Consider the following 20841-nt stretch of genomic DNA (forward strand, 5'->3'; position numbering starts at 1 on the left):
AGGCTCTGACCAACACGGCCGATCGTCGATCGCCGAATCAATGGCTCGATCACCGATCGCCGAACCGACGGCCTCGGCCTTTGAAGGCAAAAGGCTTCGACCAACATGGCCGATCGTCGATCGCCGAATCAACGACTCGATCATCGATCGCCGAAATCGACGGCCTCAACCTCTGAAGGCAAAAGGCTCCGACCAACACGGCCGATCGTCGATCGCCGAATCAATGGCTCGATCACCGATCGCCGAACCGACGGCCTCGGCCTTTGAAGGCAAAAGGCTTCGACCAACATGGTCGATCGTCGATCGCCGAATCAACGGCTCGATCATCGATCGCCGAAATCGACGGCCTCAGCCTCTGAAGGCAAAAGGCTCCGACCAACACGGTCGATCATCGATCGCCGAATCAATGGCTCGATCACCGATCGCCGAACCGACGGCCTCGGCCTTTGAAGGCAAAAGGCTTCGACCAACATGGCCGATCGTCGATCGCCGAATCAACGGCTCGATCATCGATCGCCGAAATCGACGGCCTCGGCCTCTGAAGGCAAAAGGCCCCGACCAACATGGCTCGATTGCCGATCGCCGAATCTATGACTCCGTCGTCGGCCTGATCGACGAATCGCCGAATCAATTGCTCAATCTACGTCTCGATCATCGAGGACATATCGAATTCTACGACGGAGATCGAAGGAGCGGAATATCTACGACGGCCCCCACCTCTGAAGGCAAAGGGCTTCGACTAATGCGGCTGGCTAACTTGCCGACTTAGCTTCGACTAAGAAAGGCAAAACGCCAAGATGACCGCAGTCGTATTCGCGACATACCGATCTGGTCACGACCGATCGAAGGATATTCGGCTTGCCACCGTTTATCATACATCCCGACGCATACGTCCGTCCAAGGGCTGGACAATGGATATTCGATTTGCCATCGTTATCCTATCCGAATACGTCGGATGCTACTCGACTATCAGATTCTGCAGAATGATCGTGTCGACGAGCAACGTTCGGAGGTTGGCCGACCTCCGATCCGACGTGCATGCTCGACCTACAGTCGGGACGACCGATATTGGATCGTTCGTTGATGTGATCGCCAGAGTCGGGGCAGGAAAAGATGGAACACCACTCCTTTCGTCCGAAGCCGTCGCCCACGTGTTCACGCGAACCAACACGACATCGGGCTCAGGAGTGGAGGGGGGCAACTGTTGGGGAATCTCCACCGACCGACTTACGGTCGAAGGGGCTGACTGGCCGACCGACCGACTGGCCGACCCCGACGGACGACCCCGACGGACGACTGGCCGACCCCGACGGCCGACCCTGACTGGCCGACCGACCGACTGGCCGACCCCGACGGACGACCCCGACGGACGACTGGCCGACCCCGACGGCCGACCCTGACTGGCCGACCGACCGACTGGCCGACCCCGACGGATGACTGGCCGACCCCGACGGCCGACCCTGACTGGCCGACCGACCGACTGGCCGACCCCGACGGACGACCCCGACGGACGACTGGCCGACCGACCGACTGACCGACCCCGACGGCCGACCCTGACTGGCCGACCGACCGACTGGCCGACCCCGACGGACGACCCCGACGGACGACTGGCCGACCCCGACGGCCGACCCTGACTGGCCGACCGACCGACTGGCCGACCCCGACGGACGACTAGCCGACTCCGATTGGGCGACTCTGACTGGCCGACCGACCGACTGGCCGACCGACCGACTGGCCGACTCCGACGGTCGACCGACCGACTGGCCGACTCCGACCGACCGACTGGCCGACTCCGGCCAGGAAGTCTGATGGCCGACTCTCGCAACATGCCCGGCTGACCATCGGAGGGGCCCGAATCTCCACCCGACGCCACACAGCTGGCCACCGACCTAGGGTCGGTCGACTCCTCCAACCGCCGTACAGCCGCCAGACCTTGCCAGCTCTGACACGGACATGCGGCATGGCTACCTGGGGGCATTGTCCCACCGAGGGCATTGTCAACCCTGGTGATTTGACAGCCCCACGGCGACATGACGTTTTCACGGCGGCTCTGACAGCCTACAGTGAGTTGACAGTTCCTCACTTGTCCGCGCCATTAATGACGGCGCCATACCTAGCTCCACTATATATACCGGGAAAGGCAACAGTGCAAAGGATCGATCCGCCCGTCTCTCCCACATACGCAGGCCCGCTCCTCTCTCTCTCTCCCTCTTTCTCAGAGCTCTCTGTCTGCATTTCACTGTTGCCCAGTCACCTCTCTGACTTGACCGTCGGAGGGTCCCCGCCGGAGCCGCCTCCGGTAAGTGCGGACTTCCTTTTGCAGGTGCACGCTTCCCGGCGATCGGACGACGAGGCGATTGGCCGCAACAATTATGACAGAGTAATCTATTATTGGGAAAATCTTTACCCTATTTGGCCCATAATTCTTAGTCATTTACCGTTATAAAATCCATAATTCTTTGTTGAAGTTTCTTGAACTCGCAGAAGCCAGCTATGCTGTGGAGAGAGGCACCTTTATTTGTACTCCCATCTTATAAGACTCAAGATTGCCTTCAGGAGCTAATGATGCAAACTTAGCTGGAGCCTGAAGCTCCATGACCACAACCACTGGTCATTCCAGCTTTATTGGTTAGCCGAGGGATTTTCTGAAGTTGTTGTACAGTCAGTAATATATTACCTTTTTATCTTATCCAAAGTATTCTACTCCCCTATTATAGAATTAAGCTATCAAAAATAATAGGGTATCATATTTCTTAAAAAAAAAAGAATATTAGAATTTTTTAGGTATAATATGGGTGCATTTCTTGTGGACAGATCTTGGACTGATGATAAGATTGCTTGATGGGTTCAAATACAGAAACAGTCTCTCCTCTGCGAGGGTAAGTCTAATTGGCCCCGGACCCTACAATGGCTAGAGCCTCATACATTAAGATATCTTTTTTTTTTTTTTTTTCAGTATGGGGGCACTTCTTATTCTTCCGAAATTGTCATTCATAATGATGACATCATTTACCGTATGTGAGGCAAGTTCTGTCTTTACAAAGGAATAAGACTTATTAGTTTTCTACTTTTGAGGAACCATTTGTATTTGTACTTGCTTTGACCTGTGCTTAGTGAGCAAGACGTCACTTAAAAAACTATTATTGAACATGTTTCCTGTCTCATGCAACTTCGTGTTGAAAGGATTTTGAAACTACGAATTTCTATCTTTCTTTCTTTTTTTTTTTTTTGCTTGCACAATTTCTTGTGCTCATTGCCTTTAGTCAGCCAAAATGAATTCAAATTAATGATAATTTAGAGCGTCTGAGTTGGTATCATTCTGCATTATTCTTGTTTCCTTTATTTTTTTATTTGATTTTGTCTGATCATTTAATCCAGTCTCTTAAACTACATGTTTTCTGTTTCTCACCTGCTGATCTATTGCAGATGTGTTTTATGGGCAGTGGATGGTTAATGAAAACGGAACTTAAAGTCATTCATTATGCACTTGGCCCGCTTAAACCCTGGAACTGGTGGACAGCTTGGCTTGCAAAACATGTAGGTGTTTGGCAGGTGCAGCTTTATTTGTTGCTGGTCATCAATCTTCTTATAATTGCACATTGAACCGGTCAAGCAGTTGTTGTATTTGGTTGCCTAAAAGAGTCAAATCACATTGTTCATTGTAAATTTTACTCCAGTTAAATTGTTATTTATCTGTGGTCCGGTTATGCTGCAGAATGTTCGGGTAAAGCTTGAAGAATCTCTTCCAGGAAGTGGTGGTGGAAGAAACCCCAATCGGCAGCTGCTTCTCAAACTTCTTGTTGTCATTCCCACATGTGCTTTACTATTATGTTACCGTAGGTCCTGCATTCAGGTTAGCAGTTGCTGACTTAGATAGCCAATGCGTCAAAATTCTGAAAACAGAACAATACGAGATACATGGGTTCACAGAAACAAGCGCACTGACGACTGACTTGTGTTATCGCTGCAGATGAACAGGGACTTGTCTTTCTTTTTTTTTTGAGTAAGATGAGCGGGGACTTGTCGAGTTTATGTGGTTATGCTAGACGTATCTATTGCAGATTCAACTCTGGTGGTGGGCTTCCTACTTGTTCTGGTGGTAGTGCCACTTCATCTTCTATCATTAAATCAAATCGACGGGTATAATATTTTCTGATGCAAAATCATATATATTGTTTCCAATTGTCCGCAAGAAAATAAAACCTATTGAATTCTTTAGCTTATTGAACTAAACATTAGATGCATAAAACATCATTGGTAACATGTTTACACGATTTTGCTGTGAAAGATGAAGTTCAATATGTTTCCTAACCTTCAAAAACTGCCATGATCATATTATTTTATACTGCTTTATCAGTTCCTTAGACAAGCCACGCCGGGGGACTCCATGTTAATGTCATTCTTGTCTCTATAGAGATGTGATTTAATCACAATTAGATAGGTAAGGATCTGAAATTGCTTTGAGGGAATTCTTGAGAATTTTTATCAAAAAATGAGCAGGTTCATTTTTGTTTTGTCTCAAAATATACATATCTGAAGCTAGCATATTCCATCATTGTTTTTTTTTTTTTTTAAAATAAATAAAGTTTAAGATGACCGGCTTTCTTCTAATTGTCAAGGTGTTTCATTGGCTTATATTTTTCAAGATGATTCAGTTATTGTCATATTTTATGCGTTATAGCTACCCAATGACCGATGTAATGATAGAAGGGGCTCTTCCAGAACACTTTCAAAAAAAACTTAGTACTTATGAAGCCAGAGGATTTCGGAGGGGACTAAGGCTAAGCACAGATCAAATTTAATCAGATTGAAAAAAAAAATTATTTAATCGAATCTAATCAAATTGAAGAAAATTCAATCCATTGCCGACTATTTATCATGTATAAATTATTTGAAATCGAAGTTAATGGTCCGTAGTGGATTCACATAGGTTGTATCGGTTTGGACTTCAATGTTGACCCAATATTGATTTTAAATCTAATGTTGGCCCATTTAAGCTTATTTATTTATTTTTAATCAATTTAATATAAAATAATTTTAAATTTTATAAGTTATAAATTATAGATTTATTTTTGAATCTGTATAAAATAAAACAGAAGCAGAGAAGATTTACTCATCCGAAAACAACATCCGAAAGCTTTCATTTTAGAATTGTTTGAAATTGATGTGCTTCCATCAATAATTTAACATTAATATTCCAATGAATCCAAATAGATAATGAGATATTTTTTAAAATGAAGTATTAAAGTCTAAACCACGCCGCCTCAAAAATGAAAGTAAGTTCGTAAAATACATCGATCGGTTCTGTTTCATACGGATTAAAAATATAGAAACCGAATTCGATCATAAATAATCAATTTTTTACAAGTCTCAACCTGATTTCATTCGATTTATATTTTTTAACTAATCGAAATCGATATTTATTGGGCCAGATTGGATGCGTTTCTTTGAATTTCGATTATTTGCTCCACCCCAGGAGGATCTATGCAAATTAGGCCGGGCCTGTTCGGAGGCTTGGGCAGGGATTTTTGGTCCATTGGGCAGGGCAGACCTAGAAATTCAAGTGCCGACGGAAATTCAGGCTAAGTTTTTTGTAAGAGCCTGGACTGACCTGCCCAAAGTTAAATAAAAAAATAGAATATCATGTATTTAATACCACATATCAGTTTGCATATCTACTATGTTTTACACTTTGACACACTCTATTTATTCTTAAAACTCCTGCTTCCTCTCCATCACCCCGTCTCTCTCCCCTGTCTTGATCCTGCACCTCTTCTCCTGCCTGGACTCAGGCTGGCATAAAGGGCACATCATTAGGCTTCAATTTTTTTTTTCAATGTTGCTTTAGTGATGTCGGATCAGAGTTTCTTCTAAGATGTCATAATAAGATGGAATATTTTCGGGAAGTCATATTTAAGAAACATTTATGCAGATAAGGATTTTTTGGCGTACAAAAATCTCCTTGCAGATGAACTGAAGAATAAAAAATGCAAATGAACTGAAGAATTTAAATATTAGCAGACATTTTCCTTTAAAGTAGCTTAGTTCCAATGATTGTCACTGGAGACCAAACAATTAGTAGAAGTTTGCTGATAAATGAGCTTCAGTTATTGTTGAATACTACAATATGCGGTTGAAAGTAGAAAAATAAGATGCTATGTTTCGAAGTGATTACCAGTGTTTAATTGATAATTTCCAGGCCAACTGAGATTTTGATATTTTTAGTCATCCGTGATGGTGTATAACTTTATTTCTTGCTCTTGGTGGGGGTACGAGGGGTGAGGCGGTGTGCCTGGGAAACAATCAGGAGTCTTTCAACAAGTTAAAACATATGAACTTCTTTGAAGACATTTACATCTCTGCTGAAATAATTTTGAAATTTGATGACATTTTAGGTCAAGCAATTGATTTTATTGTCAGTCATTCTAAAGGTTAAATATTGTCATTTGATTATAATATTTGTTTCTAAGCATCTGAATATGAATATAGCAAGTCAAGACAGAACTGTCTAGTTTGAAAGAAAATACATCAATAAGACCATAGATCAGTTGTCCTAATAGAATCAGAATGAGTGATGGAGTCCTTTGGTCATCCTTGCTGAGCCGGTGGTTGAGCAGCTTCTTTTCACAATCTGTTTGGCAGACCTTGAAAGCTTGTTATTCTCAATTTTGCCTTGTTGATTTTATGTCAAAGTCCCATTATATGATGGAACAATCTATGTGCTGTCTTAACAGTTCTCAAATGGCACACATTCGAAGCTACATGCTTATCTGAGTGCAGCCTCTGTTGTTTTCTGCTTCATAGCTGCCACAATATCGGAAGTGCAATTTGCGGTTGTACCTCGGCAAGTGATGCCATGGACCGGTTTGCTGCTGATGTACGAGTGGACATTTACTGCCTTTTTTATTATATTTGGAAGTTATCTGCGCTTGCTTTACCATAGGGGAAAGACAACATCAAATCAAGCAGGAACCATGCTCACATGTGTAGACTTCTCTGTCTATGACTCAGGCAAAGGTTTTTTAAGATTTAAATCTGCTGCATCAGCATATAAATATCTTTACGAACCTCTGCGGATTGTTTTGGAGGTTTACTAGTGATGCAGGTCATCAACGCCATCCATCTTACTGTGACGTTGCCACATGATTATATGGCATTGGGATGCCCATGCATGTTAGGTATCACTGCTCTTTTTGTAAGGTACTAGCTTCTGAAAGATTCTTTCTCCATATTACTAATCAGTATGGGCTACACTGCATCAGGCGAAGATTAAGTTTGCCGTTTGAAGTATTCCTAACTGCCCCTCGTCTAATTAGGTGTTTAGCCACTTTCAAGCAATTCTTGCCATCCAACTTTCGAATGATCATGTGTGTCTTCCCCTTCTCCAAATGCTGTCCGATACGCTTTTCTCATCTTTGCTTTACTAGCTGTAGATGATAGATTCTTTTTTGCAAATATCACCAGTTAAGGTCTGTTATTCTTAACTAATTAAAATTTCAAGCATCCTGATGCTCCACATTTCTTGCTCGAGCTTCTCTAAATGCTCTTTGAAGTCCATTTCTTTTGTGCGCATCAGTTCTGTGCTGGTCAACTGAATTCACAATTTCTCATCCCATCCTGTCTTTAGCTCTAACATAGTAGGAACGAAAGTGTTTTTCACTAGCAACCTGTTTTGAATCTTCATCTGCATAAATGAAATGCCGGAGAGGTAAAATTTTCTGTGGTATTAATTTCTTAATTATTGATGTTATGCCCTACTACTTACGCATCACAGGTTAGGTTTGATGGCATCTGGGGTTCTCATATCGGCATCGTTCATGACATATGCTTCAGAGCATCTTGCCATCGGAGCCTTGGTTAGGGGACTTGATTATCATGACCCGCCAAGAATGAGAAGCATATGTTTATTATATTGACTGCGAGCAGCAGTAGCATGTAGTTTACACCTGTTTGCTATTTACATTTCGATAGTAAATTTTGTTTGTTCTTGGGTATTGCAAAATTTTCTCAGCTCTATGAAGACATTATCGTTTATCAAAGGAGTCATAGCTGATGAGGATCAAGGTTGAGGCCAGCAGCCGACAAAGTCTTCAGCTTGATATATGAGACCTAAAAAACTAAAGAGCTTCTAGCAAAGATCTTGCTGCTAATCTGAACGAGGGCCTTCTTAGAAATGCTGTGGCCTGCCCCCGTAGCAATTTCAAGATGCCGCAACCACTTTGTAATCATCAATTGTGGTTCAAGCGGGTGGCTATTTTGTTAGCATTGATGGACTTAGGAGGAGGTAGGAAGAAATTTTATTATAGAGAAAGAGTAAGAATAGAGGATAGAAAGATTTGAATTCTAAAAACTTTATTTAATTAAAAGAAAAGGATTACAAAACATATTTATAGGACTTTATGGAACCTTCTACATACTAATTATTTTTAGAATTTCATGATAAAAAATCTTTGACTTTTGTAGAACCTTCTAGAAAATTTCTCCTACTATATTCGTAGGGCCTTCTAGAGAAATTTTTCTTCTATATTTATAGGACCTTCTAGAGAATTCCTCCTACTATATTCGTAGGGCCTTCTAGAGAAATCTTTCTTCTATATGTATAGGATCTTCTAGAGAAATCTTTGTAGGGTTTTCTAGAGAAATCTTTCTTCCATATTTGTAGAGTCTTCTAGAAAAATCAAATTTAATTCCAACACCCTCCTTTAAACTTGAACCTTCATGACTCCAAGCATGCCTCTTAGCTTTTCAAAATCTACCACCTCGAGAGGTTTTGTGAAGATATCGGCTATCTGATCTTTTGTTGGAATGTAGAAAAGTTGTACCTCTTTGTCTTTGATACAATCTTGAATGAAGTGAAACCTTGTGTCGATGTGCTTGCTCTGATCATGAAAGATTGGATTTTTGGCAAGTTGTATAGCTGATTTATTGTCAACAAAAATACTTGTTGGCTCTTCTTGTGAAATCTTCATTTCTTGTAGAAGTCTTTGAAGCCATAATGCATGACAAACATAATTTACTACTATAACATACTCTGCTTCACAAGATGAAAGTGTAACTATTTGTTGCTTCTTTGAAGACCATGTGAATGCTGCACCTTCAATATAAAAAGTAAATCCACTTGTACTTTTTCTATAATCAATATCTCCAACCCAATTGCTATCACAAAATCCAACTAGCTTTATTGGGTTAGTAGATGAATAAAAAATACCATAATCTTGTGTACCTTTGATATATCGAAGAATTCTTTTTGCGGCGATTAAGTGATTCATTCTTAGCTTATCCATGTAACGACTTATAACTCTAACACTATAGGCAATATCCGGTCTTGTGCTTGTAAGATATCTTAAGCTTCCAACCAAACTTTTATAATATGTTGGATTGACAAGATCTTCTTCTCCATCTTTGCTCAATTTGGTGTTTTATTCGATTGGGGTGTTGCTAGAATTACACTTCTCCATGTTAAATTTCTTCAAAATCTCCTTTGCATATTTGCTTTGTAAAATGAATATGCCTTCATTTGATTGGTTGACTTCAATACCTGAAAAGTAAGACATTAGGCCAAGATCCGTCATCTCAAATTCTTTGATCATTGAAGTCTTGAAATCTTCAATCATTGTGAGACTATTCCCTGTAAATATCAAATCATCCACGTATAGGCAGACAAATAGAATACCACCAATATTATTAATCTTTATATAAAGAGAATGTTCAAGAAGGTATTTTTGAAAACTATTTTCAGCAAAATATTTGTCAATCCTTGTATTCCAGGCTCGTGGAGCTTGTTTCAATCCATAGAGAGCTCTTTTGAGTTTGTAGACTTTGTCTTCCTGTCCTTTTTGAATAAAACCCAAAGGTTGTTCTACGTAATTTTTTTTATCCAAATAGCCATTCAAAAAAGCTGATTTTACATCCATTTGAAAAATTTTTCATTTCATTTGAGCCGCTAAGGAAATAAGAAGACGTACCGTCTCCATTCGAACAATTGGAGAAAAAACTTCATCATAATCAATACTATATTGTTGTTTGTAGCCTTTCACCACCAAACGAGCTTTATATTTTTCAATTTCTCCTCTTGCATTTGTCTTTGTTTTGTACATCCATTTGACTCCAATCACTTGATGATCTTGGGAAAGATTTATGAGTTCCCAAGTGTCATTCTTCTCGATTGATAAAATTTCTTCATGCATGGCATTTCTCTATTTTTCTTCTTTATTTGCATCATGGAACTCAATTGGATCACAATCTGCAAAAAGGCAAAACATACTATAATCATTAGCATCAAGACACTTTGTGATGTCAAGCAATTCTTGGATACTCCAATTTTTGTATACTTTTCTACTTGAACTTTTTTGTGGAGATGGATGTCTTGAACTTTGTTGTGGGGTTGATGAAATTTTTTCTTGATGCTTTGGCTCTTCTTCTTCTTCAATATATTCCTTGTTTTCTTGTATTTTGTTATTATCTTGCCAACTCCACATTTGCTTTTCATCAAAATCAACATCTCTTGAGAAGATCACTTTCTTTGTAATAGGATTATACAGCTTATAGCCGCTTAAATTTTCAGCATAACCTAAAAAAATACACTTTTCTCCTTTGTCATCAAATTTGGTCCTTTTCTCTTCGGGCACTTTGACATAAGCAACACTTTCAAAGATGCGAAGATGATCAACCTTAGGCTTATATGAACTCCATGCTTGCTCGGGTGTCATATTGTAAAGTCTTTTTGAGAGAAATCTGTTCAACAAATAAACTGCACAAGCAACTGCTTCTCCCCATAATTCTTTAGGCATATTTTTATCTTTTAATATACATCGAACCATATTTAAAATAGTTCTATTCTTTCTTTCTGAAACTCTATTTTGTTGAGGTGAATAAGGCATAGTAACTTGATGAGTAATTCCATATTCTTTAAAAAAATTTGAAAGCTCATTAAATAAATACTCGCCGCCGCGATCCGATCTCAAAGTTTTAATTTGAAAACCATTTTGTTTCTCAACAAGAGATTTGAATTCTTTAAATTTTTGAAATTCTTCACTCTTTTCTTTCAGCAGATAAATCCATATCTTTCCAGAATAATCATCAGTAAAGGAGAGATAATATTTGTTACCTCCCATAGACATTGGTTTGATCGGCCCACAAACATCTGAATATATCAGCTCCAATGGTTTTGTTGCTTTTCTTGACCTTCTTGAAATGAAACTTCTCTTTTGTTGCTTTCCAACTATATAAGTTTCACATTTTTTCTTGGGCATTTTCAACCAAGGCATCTTTGTCACCATATTTTTGCTAGACAAAAGTTTTAGTCCATCAAAGTTTAAATATCCATATCTAAGATGCCATAGAGTAGAATCATAAAAAATTTATGCCATCATATAGGAAGAATCATCAACATGCAAACTCAACTCAAATATTCTATTTTTTGACATAGAAATATATGCAATAAGAGTGTTATTGTTGTCTCTAATAGAAAGGCCCAATTCTTTCATATGAATGTCATAGCCCTTTTCAAGCAATTGACCCAAACTAAAAATGTTGCTTTTCATATCAGAAATATAATAGACATCCGAAATAAAATTTTGTGTACCATATTTGAGCTTGATGAGAGTTTTACCTTTCCCTTGAACTGACCTTGTAGAGAAGTCACCAAAAGTCACTGAGCCTTTGAAGCTTTCATCCATCTCAAAAAACATCTCTTTCATGCCACACATATGATTGCTAGCACCTGTATCAAGATACGAAGTACTTCTTTTGGCAACACCAGTAGTACTGTTGTAGGCCAAGAGTAGGGTTACTTCTTCTTCTTGTTCTTTTGTAAAATAAATTTTCTCATCCACATAATTAGCATCATCTTTGTACCAACAATCTTTAGCATAGTGCCCATATTTTTTACAAACAAAACAATGTGGTGCTTGTTATGCATGCCTTTCTCTTCCTCTAGGATTAAAAAATCTTCCTCTACCATGACCTCGGGCATGGAAGTCTCTTGTGTCTCCTTGACTTCTTTGTGGTTGATCTTGATGGAATCTTCTACCTCTTCCTCTTCTTCCACGGTCTCGACCACGAAAACTTGTTTTATCTTTTGGATCACTTTTTTCTTGTAGTGTAAGATTTGTTTGAAGTACTTGCTCAATGGGCTTTTCTTCCATCCTCTTAGAAAGCTTTTATTCATGTGCTTGTAAAGAGCCCATGAGTTGCTCTATAGTCATCTCTTTCAGTTCCTTTGATTCTTCAATGGTTACAACAATGAAGTCAAATTTTGCATCTAAAGAGCGTAAAATTTTTTCCACGACTCGAACATCAATAATTTTTTCACCATTTCTTTTCAATTGATTGACTATAGATATCATTCTTGAAAAGTAATCAGAAATTGATTCTCCAATTATCATTTTTAAAGATTCAAATTCAGACCTCAAAGATTGTAGTTGAATCTTCTTCGCCTTTTTTGCTCCTTTATGTGCCATTTGTAGTAAGTCCCATGCCTCTTTTGATGTTGTGGCTCCGGTGATGATCTCGAATGTATCTTCATCTACACTTTGGTAGAGTGTGTAGAGGACCTTCTTATTTTTCTTTTTCAACTCCTTATTTTGTTTCTTTTGCTCTTGTGTGAGCATTACTTCATCTTCTATCGGTTTCATGTAGCCATCTTCTACAAGATCCCAAACGTCAAGAGATCTGAGCAAAGCCTTCATTTGGATACACCAATTATCATAGTTGTCTTTGGTGAGTTTGGGTATTTGGGATTGAACAAAGTTCATGGAGGCCATGGATCTTTTGTGGCTCTGATACTAAATTTGATGGACTTAGGAGGGAGTAGGGAGAAATTCTATTGTAGAGAAAGAGTAAGAATAGAGGATAGAAAGATTTGAATTCTAAAAATTTTATTTAATTACAAGAAAAGGATTACAAGACATATTTATAGGACTTTATGGAACCTTCTACATACTAACTATTTTTAGAATTTTATGACAAGAAATTTTTGACTTTTGTAGAGCCTTCTAGAGAATTCCTCCTACTATATTCGTAAGGCCTTCTAGAGAAATCTTTCTTCTATATTTGCAGGACCTTCTAGAGAATTTCTCCTACTATTTTCATAGGGTCTTATAGAGAAATCTTTCTTCTATATTTGTAGGATCTTCTAGAGCAATCTTTCTAGGACCTTCTAGAGCAATCTTTCTTTCATATTTGTAGAGCTTTTTAGAAAAATCAAGTTTAATTCCAACAAGCATTGGAGCAGGAAAGTACTGTACCCTCTGTGAAGAAAGATTACGGGATGGCAGTCCCGCTCCTTGCATCCCACATAGTAGGTATCTAAGTAGGAGCATGATGGTCGGCTTGAGATAGAAAGTACCGGTGTAAATTAGAATATTTTATACCATCACTGGGTATAATTTTTCTTGTTGTAGGGGTCTGTACAATTTATATGTCCGATGAAATACGAAATTGTACTATTTAACCTTTCATGGCCATGGTACCATTGTTCTTGTATTCATTTATCGTTTCAGATTTGCCTGAGACAATATTAATCATATTTTTGTGTTTTGTGTTATAAGCTCTCTTCCCAATCGAATGGACTGAATATAAAACCGAAGTTGTTAGAGAACGATTTCCATGTATTAGCCAAGAGGCTGAGTTATAGGGAGGGGAAGAGCAGGAGAAAGGAAAACGGAATCGATGCGATGTTACATGCTTGATGTCAATAATTCTCTCTTTTGTAAGCGAAATAGAAATATCGCAAGTTCATTGGTGTTAGATTTCTTTTCCCCATGTATCGGGTGTAATAGAAATAACTGTTGCTCGTGGGATGGTGGCTCTGGCAAAGGGTACTGCCTTTTGAGCTGAAACTGTGCTCAAATCATCAGATCCGCATGCCATCACTGGATATGGCAGGGAGAGCGTGTGTCAAAGCAATTGATAAATACAATCCGCTTGGGATCAATGCTTGTGCGCCTAGAAAACGGCCCGTTTGGAAAGGCACGTTTTCAAAATATGCTTTACTCGGAGGGTCGGAACTCGGAAGGACGTCTAAATGGACGGGATCTCATGAACCACCCGCCCGTCTGCCAAATGAGATTCTCCCTCACGCAAGTCTGCTGAGTCAGCAAGGAAGGAACGCTGCTTAGGATACGAGTCGGACCGTGTCTAAAAGTCATTTGCAACTCAAATCAAACCGAACGGGTTCGACGTAAACCGGATGCTCCATGTGGGTCTGTCCCCACGCACATCATGACCGTTTTGATTCCGGTCCATGCTTAGGCCTACCATCGCGTGGATTCAACGCGGTGTTTCTCTTTTCCTTTTTTTTTTTTTTCAAAAGAAAGACACGTGGCAGACAAGAGAAGGAAGTCGGCGACCTGAAGTTGACGACTCAGGACGCAATCCCAATAATCGTGCATCTTAGACGACCGTGATCTTTCGGACTATTCGCTGCTTTAGAGGTCTCGCGTTCGCTCCACTGTGCCTGCCAGAAACGCGATGCGACGCGGCGCCCGCCTTTATTACCCTGTTTGGTCTCTCCTTCCAATACCATTTTCTCGTCCGCGCTCTTCCTGACATCTCTGTGTTCTTTTCTTTTCTTCTTCTTTTTTTTTTTAAGATTCATTTCATTTAAAAAAAATAATCGGAGAAAAGGAAATATTCTTTCGTTCTGTTGGCCTTTTTCTATATATATAAAAATAATCCTTGTCACCTTTCCGACCAAATCACGGAGCCTCTGCCTTCTAGTCTCCCTGCGTCCCCATTCCTCCCTTCATTCCTTAATCGCTCTCTCTCTCTCTCTCTGCCTCCCAGATCGAGGAGGAGCCATGTCGTTCCGAATGGTAAGAGTCGGATCTTTGCTTGTTGCTGCTGTTTCTCTTTGATTTTTTTTGGTGGATACTAGTTTTGATTGGTTTGCTTCAAGATTTCTTGAAATTTTTTATGAAATTGAGGCTGGTTCATGTGAAAACAGTAGCGTCTTATGGTGAATGTCTGGGGGACGATCGGACCGCTCTCTCCTTCTGTTTTCATTTGGGAATTGGGCAAATCTTGATGGATTTCTTGATGTCCTCTTCATCGTAGGATAAAAGATCCTTCGTCTAGCACAAAGATCATCTTTTTTGAGGAGTAGGGGAGGCTGGAATAGATCAGCCACCCATCTTTATTAAGAAAAGAAAGATATTTACAATAGACATGACTGTGTTGTAGATTACAGACCGCTGAAAAAATACTCTTTAAGAACCAAAACAGAACAAGGATATCATCCCTACGCATAGAAAGCAGCACCCATCTTCTTTACAGACTGCAGATGTGAAGCATTAGTAATAAGAGCTGACACAGATTTCTGTAGCAGAGAAAACCAACAAGGGGACTCATAGTTGCACTGTTGGATGAACCAATGATTTTAAACTTTGCCATAAGTTAACATGCCCCTCCAACATCTTCACAAAGATCATCATCATCTTTCTGTGTGTTAGTACAGTAAATAAATAGTTTATCCTTTACAATTTGATCCTTTTTTCTCCATTTCTATATGTCAGACCGTATCGTAGATGCCAAATTTTCTCTGCATTACCTCTTGTAACCTTCCCTTCACGATTGACAGTTGACAGTTTACAATTGTAGGTTGAGTTATTAGGCTTTTCTTTTCTTTAAGTGCGGATGGCCTTCTGTTGGATATATTAATTCTTGACGCCTCATTGTTTCTTCATATGAAGATTCCTTTTCTAGAGTATTTTCATTGATCGGAATGGAATGGAAATCATTTAATTTCGGCTGATTTTGATTACAATATTGCCTGTCTTATGTTGATTTTGTTTCACTGCGGTATCTCTTTTTTTTTAAAAAAAAAAAAAAAACAAAAAATCCCTATTTTAATTACTTTTTCATTTTTATGTGGTGATGGTAGGTTAAGTTGGATCATCATAATTTGGTAAAATGCTTTGACATTAAATAATTGAAACCTGGTCCTTTTCAGTTGAGGCTTTTGTGTGAATAATGTATTAGTTTCTGTTTCTGCATTTACTTTGCATCCTGTCAATGAACTTGTTAAAAAAGGCTGATAATCAAAGGTTAGTTCTTTGAGTTCGGCCTTTTACGCGAGTAATATACCAGTTTTAACCGTCCGGCTTTTACTTTTGCATCCCATTGCTAACGTGGTAGATATTAATGGGATGCCTTAATTACGATAAAGTTTGTTATGAGGATTAACCGTTTGGCATTGATCTGCAGTCAAGTGCATCCTCTGGGATGGGAGTAGCTGAACACAGCAAGAATACATTTCTTGAACTGAAAAGGAAGAAAGTGCATCGTTATGTGATATTCAAGATTGATGAAAAGAAAAAGGAGGTTGTTGTTGAGAAGACAGGAGCTCCAGGGGAGAGCTATGATGATTTTGCTGCTGCATTGCCTGAGAATGATTGTCGATATGCTGTCTACGACTTTGATTTTGTGACTGATGAGAACTGCCAGAAGAGCAAGATATTTTTTATTGCATGGTTAGTTTCTTTCTAGCTCCTAAATAATTATGGCTTGGAAGTTTGGTTTTTTATCTACACAATTATGCCATTTTGTCAACATCAATTGAGATTCTGAATGAGACATACCATTGTTTTTGTGGATGCTAATTATAGAAAAGTGATTTAAGAATTAGGTGATTAACACTGTTTTAGAAAGCAATTAACTTTACTAATTGGTTTTAGAAAGCTATGTGATTCTTGTGAATTACTTTGTGTCCCATCACATAATCAACCTTTCTAATGGTGAACAAGACCATGATGAGACTGTTGCAACAATTACTGGACACCCTAGGGCCAGCAGACCATCATATAACTTAATAGGCTTGCATGATTATAGGTTTTCTGGCAGTATTGTTGTCAAGGGAGACATCTCGAGCCACCATCATCTGATGATTTGTATGTGGAGTGCAGGGTTTAGTTAACCAGAAAAATTATTACAGATATATGAATGATGTTTATTTTGTTGTCATATTTATTTTTTAGATGTTGAAATTTTGATTCCCTTGTTTGTTTATTTCCTTTAGTTCAAGTATCAGAGTTGCTAGAATTTGTATTTATTATCTGGGCTTGTAAACAATTTAATGTGCTTTGTAGTCTTGATTCATTTTTAACTGTGTGAGGGTAAAAGCACCCTCATGTATGTAAAAGCACGGATGAAAGGAATATGTTGTGAAATGTTCTAAAAATGTCCATTCATCATCGTTATGTGAAAAACAATATAGCGCAATGGAATTAGTCAGTCCATTGCTGATATTGATTCATGTATGTGATGATGTATTAATTTCATCTTTTGTATGGTAACATCATCATTCGGCATAACTATTATGAAAATGATCCATGGAACAGAATGCTCAGTGCTGGTTTCTCCTTGACATAAATCAATATGCTAGTTTCATTCTCTGTACTATTGCTCTTAATTGCTTAAGCGACAATCATTTTTTATGGTGTCACTTGCAAAGAGGAAAATTATTTTTGTGTTCCATTTTTGATAGCTATGAAATGCCCATAATGTTCATTTTATGGCGACTCATATTTTTTGTCATCTTTGGTTTGTCTAGCATGTCTTAGCTCCTCATACTGTAGTTCTGATTTTAACCCAGTACTATCACCAACTTATTGGGTAGAGCCTACCCAATTTTCTCACCCCTATCATCTCTACTTTCTTCTTTCTATCTTCTGGCTTCCCAAGTTTCAATTTCATTATCTTCAGAAGTACCGGAAGATCACTCTTTGTGCATCTAGTTCCAGTACTTTGATTTTTCCTTATTGTCTCTACCTCATGATAATCTTGAAGAAAACATCACTCTCGCTCCTTTCAAAACATAGAGAGATGGTTGACCATTGTTTTCTACGTCATTTACGTAGTATGTAATATGCTTAATAGAACATTGTATAGCGTCCCATTGATTTATGCTCAGGTGGAGTTGCTCTTTTTTGTTGTTTTCTGCCAGGGGTTGAAATGCTTGAGTGCCATTTCATGAGCTGCTCTTCTGCTATTTTTTCATTTTTTTAAAAGGCGCCATCGTAATGTGGTGCACGGATGTTCCTCTCCGCTCCTGCGCTATCTGGTCTGTTAGTTAGCAAAAAGTTGGTCCATCGAAAAAGTATATAATTACGTATTATGTAATTGAAATCGGGCTCGATCGAAGTAAGAACGAAGAAGCAGTCCCGGGAACCAGGGGGCTGTTTGGCCAACAACAAGGCCTGGGAACAAGGTGGCTGTTGGTAAAGAGTAGTTGGTGCAGCATAGAGAAGAGAAAAATGCTGCAGTAAAAAGTGAGAGATTGTAATAAAGAAACGGTGAAAAACCGCTTGGCCACAATTGTCTCCGGCCGCGGGCAAAAGCAGCTTGTACGACATGGAGGAGAGACAGTAACAAAGAAACGGTGGAAAAATAGCCACCTAAGGGTAAAACCGGTGAAGAAGATAGGGTCTAGGGGGCTAGATGGGTGGTTCAGCCGCCACCTAACATAACGTTAAGATGATTATCTACGTTTTTGGCCTTTTGACAGAACAAGGTTATCAATCGCTTTTGAGGGTTGTTTGGCTGGTTAGCTGGGTAACCTCGTGTTGTCCATCCTCTAACCAGCATCCAGATTCCAGATACAGCATAAATGGGTGGGTAAGACTAAGACTAAGACCTGTTGAATATATGCAGCATCCGCGCAAATTTTTTTTCTTACAATTAAATTGGAGGCTGTACTCCATCCTGTACAGCTACAGCGCTTCATGGATGTACAAAAAAAATTTCTAGAGTCAAGCTGTCATATGTATGTATATCTATTGCTTTATCGATGCATCAAAACTAATGTTTTTTGACCATTGAATATATAGGTCTCCTGCCATCTCCCGCATCCGTGCTAAGATGCTGTACGCCACATCGAAGGATAGATTTCGACAGGAGCTTGACGGCATCCATTACGAGATTCAGGCCACCGACCCCACAGAGATGGATATGGATGTGCTCAGAGACCGGGCAAACTAAAGTCTGCAAAGCCGGACGGACGAAATATTTGTTGCAACGGTGATGCCATATTAAATTTATAATAAATTAATAAATATTTTTATATTTTATTAATTATTATTATATTTTACATTGATTTTTATAGATACTATCTCATATTATTTTATATATTTTATTTATTTTTAATTTTTTTATTGATTTGTTACAATGGTGACATGGTATCACCGATGCAAATGAATATTTTCTCGTGATTTGGTCGCACGCACAAACTTTTGTCATGACAAACAGCTTGATATGGGCCTCGCTCCCTTAGGTGTATTTGATCAGGTGCATCGTCGAGTTCAATGCGGAATCGCTTATTTGAATAAATACTGTCTGCACCTGAGAGGGCTAATGGAAGAGCTCGTTTATTTTGGGTAGATGGTTAATATTTTGTCTGAAACGTGTGCGCCCCTCAATTTGGAAGATGCTTTCAGTTAGAGGCGTCTTTGCTTTATGTTAAATGACTGTAGATGCTCATTATGGTTTAGAAGATTATCATATGAAGTAATCTCGTACAACATTCATTTTAGGGTCGGTGTTGTTGCTGTGACGTTTGCTTTCTAGCTTCTTTATTTTCCACCCTGGACGGTTAGGATTCTAGTTGCGCATCCCAACACGAAAGTTGATCTCGTGGATGTTTAACCGTATTGTTGATCATCTACGAAGATATTGCAGCGCATTCTAGAACACGTTGGCCATCGCACTTGCTCCATTGAGCAGCTTTCATCCCAGAGAATCGGTCTGGTTGCAATCTATGCTATCGGTACATCATATCCCATCATCGTGGAATTATACCTTGGCCTCGTGCCTGTTTAAAAGGGAAGGAATGAAGACTAATTCTGATATAGTTAAAGTTCACATATCCCATGCTTTTAAGGTGAACGAGCTTGGGTTCTCTGCTGTGTACAGCGCATTGTCCATCACGTGATGGACAGTCGTGTATGAATGTACAGTGCATTATCCATCACGTGATGGACAGCCGTGTATGAATGTACGTTTGTTATACATAATTATGTATAGCCATCCATCGTATGATGGATGGAGCGTGTTGTGCATTGCATGGTGCGTAATTATGTATAGCCATTCATCGTACGATGGATGGAGCGTGTTGTGTATTGCATAGTATGGTGCATAGCAGAGATATATGCTGTAGGGTGAATTATGTTTTGCTGCAATCAAAAAAGTGGAGGACTGATTAAATTTTCTCGAATACAAAAAAAGGAAACTTTTAACATGTAGCTGGTTGATTATTTTATCAGCCGTTACAAATAAATTATATGGCCTGGCCAGACACACGATGATAGCTTAAGAAATGCATCTAGTTAGTTTACAGTCCCATTCAGAGTACAAGAAATTTTTTTTTTTTTTTAATAATAAAAAATGTGGTTCTGTTGCTATGTTTTCCCCTTAATTTAATCCTTCCAGAATCCAGCATCAAAGCAAATTCCAAGACAACAGAAAAATGGTTCGCCTCCCCTACAAGTAGGGCTGAGTGCAAATCGGATTTGATTAGATTGAGAAAAAATTTTTATCTGAAAGAATCCAATCGGATTGAAGAAAATTTAATCCGCTATCGACCGTTTATCATATATAAACCGTTTGAAACCGAAATGAATGATTTATAATGAATTAAGATAGATTGTGTTAGTTTAAGCTTCAATATTAATTTTAAATCTAATGTTGATCTGCTTAAACTTTTTTTTTTTTAAGTCAATTTAATATAAAAAAAATCTAATTCTTATAAGTTATAAATATTAGACTTATTTTTTAATCTACACAAAATAAAATAGAAACAAAGAAGATTTATTTATCTGAAAGCAACTACATTTGAAAGTTTTTATT

The 20841-nt window shown here is 39.2% G+C and overlaps 2 protein-coding genes across 2 annotated transcripts; both read left to right on the top strand.

Moving 5' to 3' along the window:
- The first annotated feature begins 1960 nt into the window (after positions 1–1960).
- Positions 1961–7097, top strand: LOC105055816 (inositol phosphorylceramide glucuronosyltransferase 1-like). The gene is made up of 5 exons (XM_073246821.1): positions 1961–2006; positions 2815–2879; positions 3427–3552; positions 3716–3853; positions 6735–7097. Exons 1-5 carry the CDS (start codon positions 1961–1963, stop codon positions 7095–7097), a joined length of 738 nt encoding a protein of 245 aa, XP_073102922.1.
- A 7545-nt stretch (positions 7098–14642) lies between these two features.
- LOC105055677 (actin-depolymerizing factor) lies at positions 14643–19067 on the top strand. The gene is made up of 3 exons (XM_010937595.4): positions 14643–14816; positions 16207–16472; positions 18828–19067. The coding sequence occupies exons 1-3, from the start codon at positions 14802–14804 to the stop codon at positions 18976–18978; spliced, it is 432 nt and encodes a 143-aa protein (XP_010935897.1). The 5' UTR covers positions 14643–14801; the 3' UTR covers positions 18979–19067.
- The last annotated feature ends 1774 nt before the right edge of the window (positions 19068–20841 follow it).

Source organism: Elaeis guineensis, chromosome 12, assembly GCF_000442705.2.
Source record: "Elaeis guineensis isolate ETL-2024a chromosome 12, EG11, whole genome shotgun sequence".
Lineage (NCBI taxonomy): Eukaryota > Viridiplantae > Streptophyta > Magnoliopsida > Arecales > Arecaceae > Elaeis > Elaeis guineensis.

Coding starts and splice junctions, on each gene's coding strand:
- LOC105055816 (XM_073246821.1), top strand. CDS start 1,961: ATGGCTACCTGGGGGCATTGTCCCACCGAGGGCATTGTCAACCCTG. Junction 2,007..2,814: donor CGAGGGCATTGTCAACCCTG/GTGATTTGACAG, acceptor TCTTGTGGACAG/ATCTTGGACTGATGATAAGA. Junction 3,553..3,715: donor AACATGTAGGTGTTTGGCAG/GTGCAGCTTTAT, acceptor GTTATGCTGCAG/AATGTTCGGGTAAAGCTTGA.
- LOC105055677 (XM_010937595.4), top strand. Junction 16,473..18,827: donor AAGATATTTTTTATTGCATG/GTTAGTTTCTTT, acceptor TTGAATATATAG/GTCTCCTGCCATCTCCCGCA.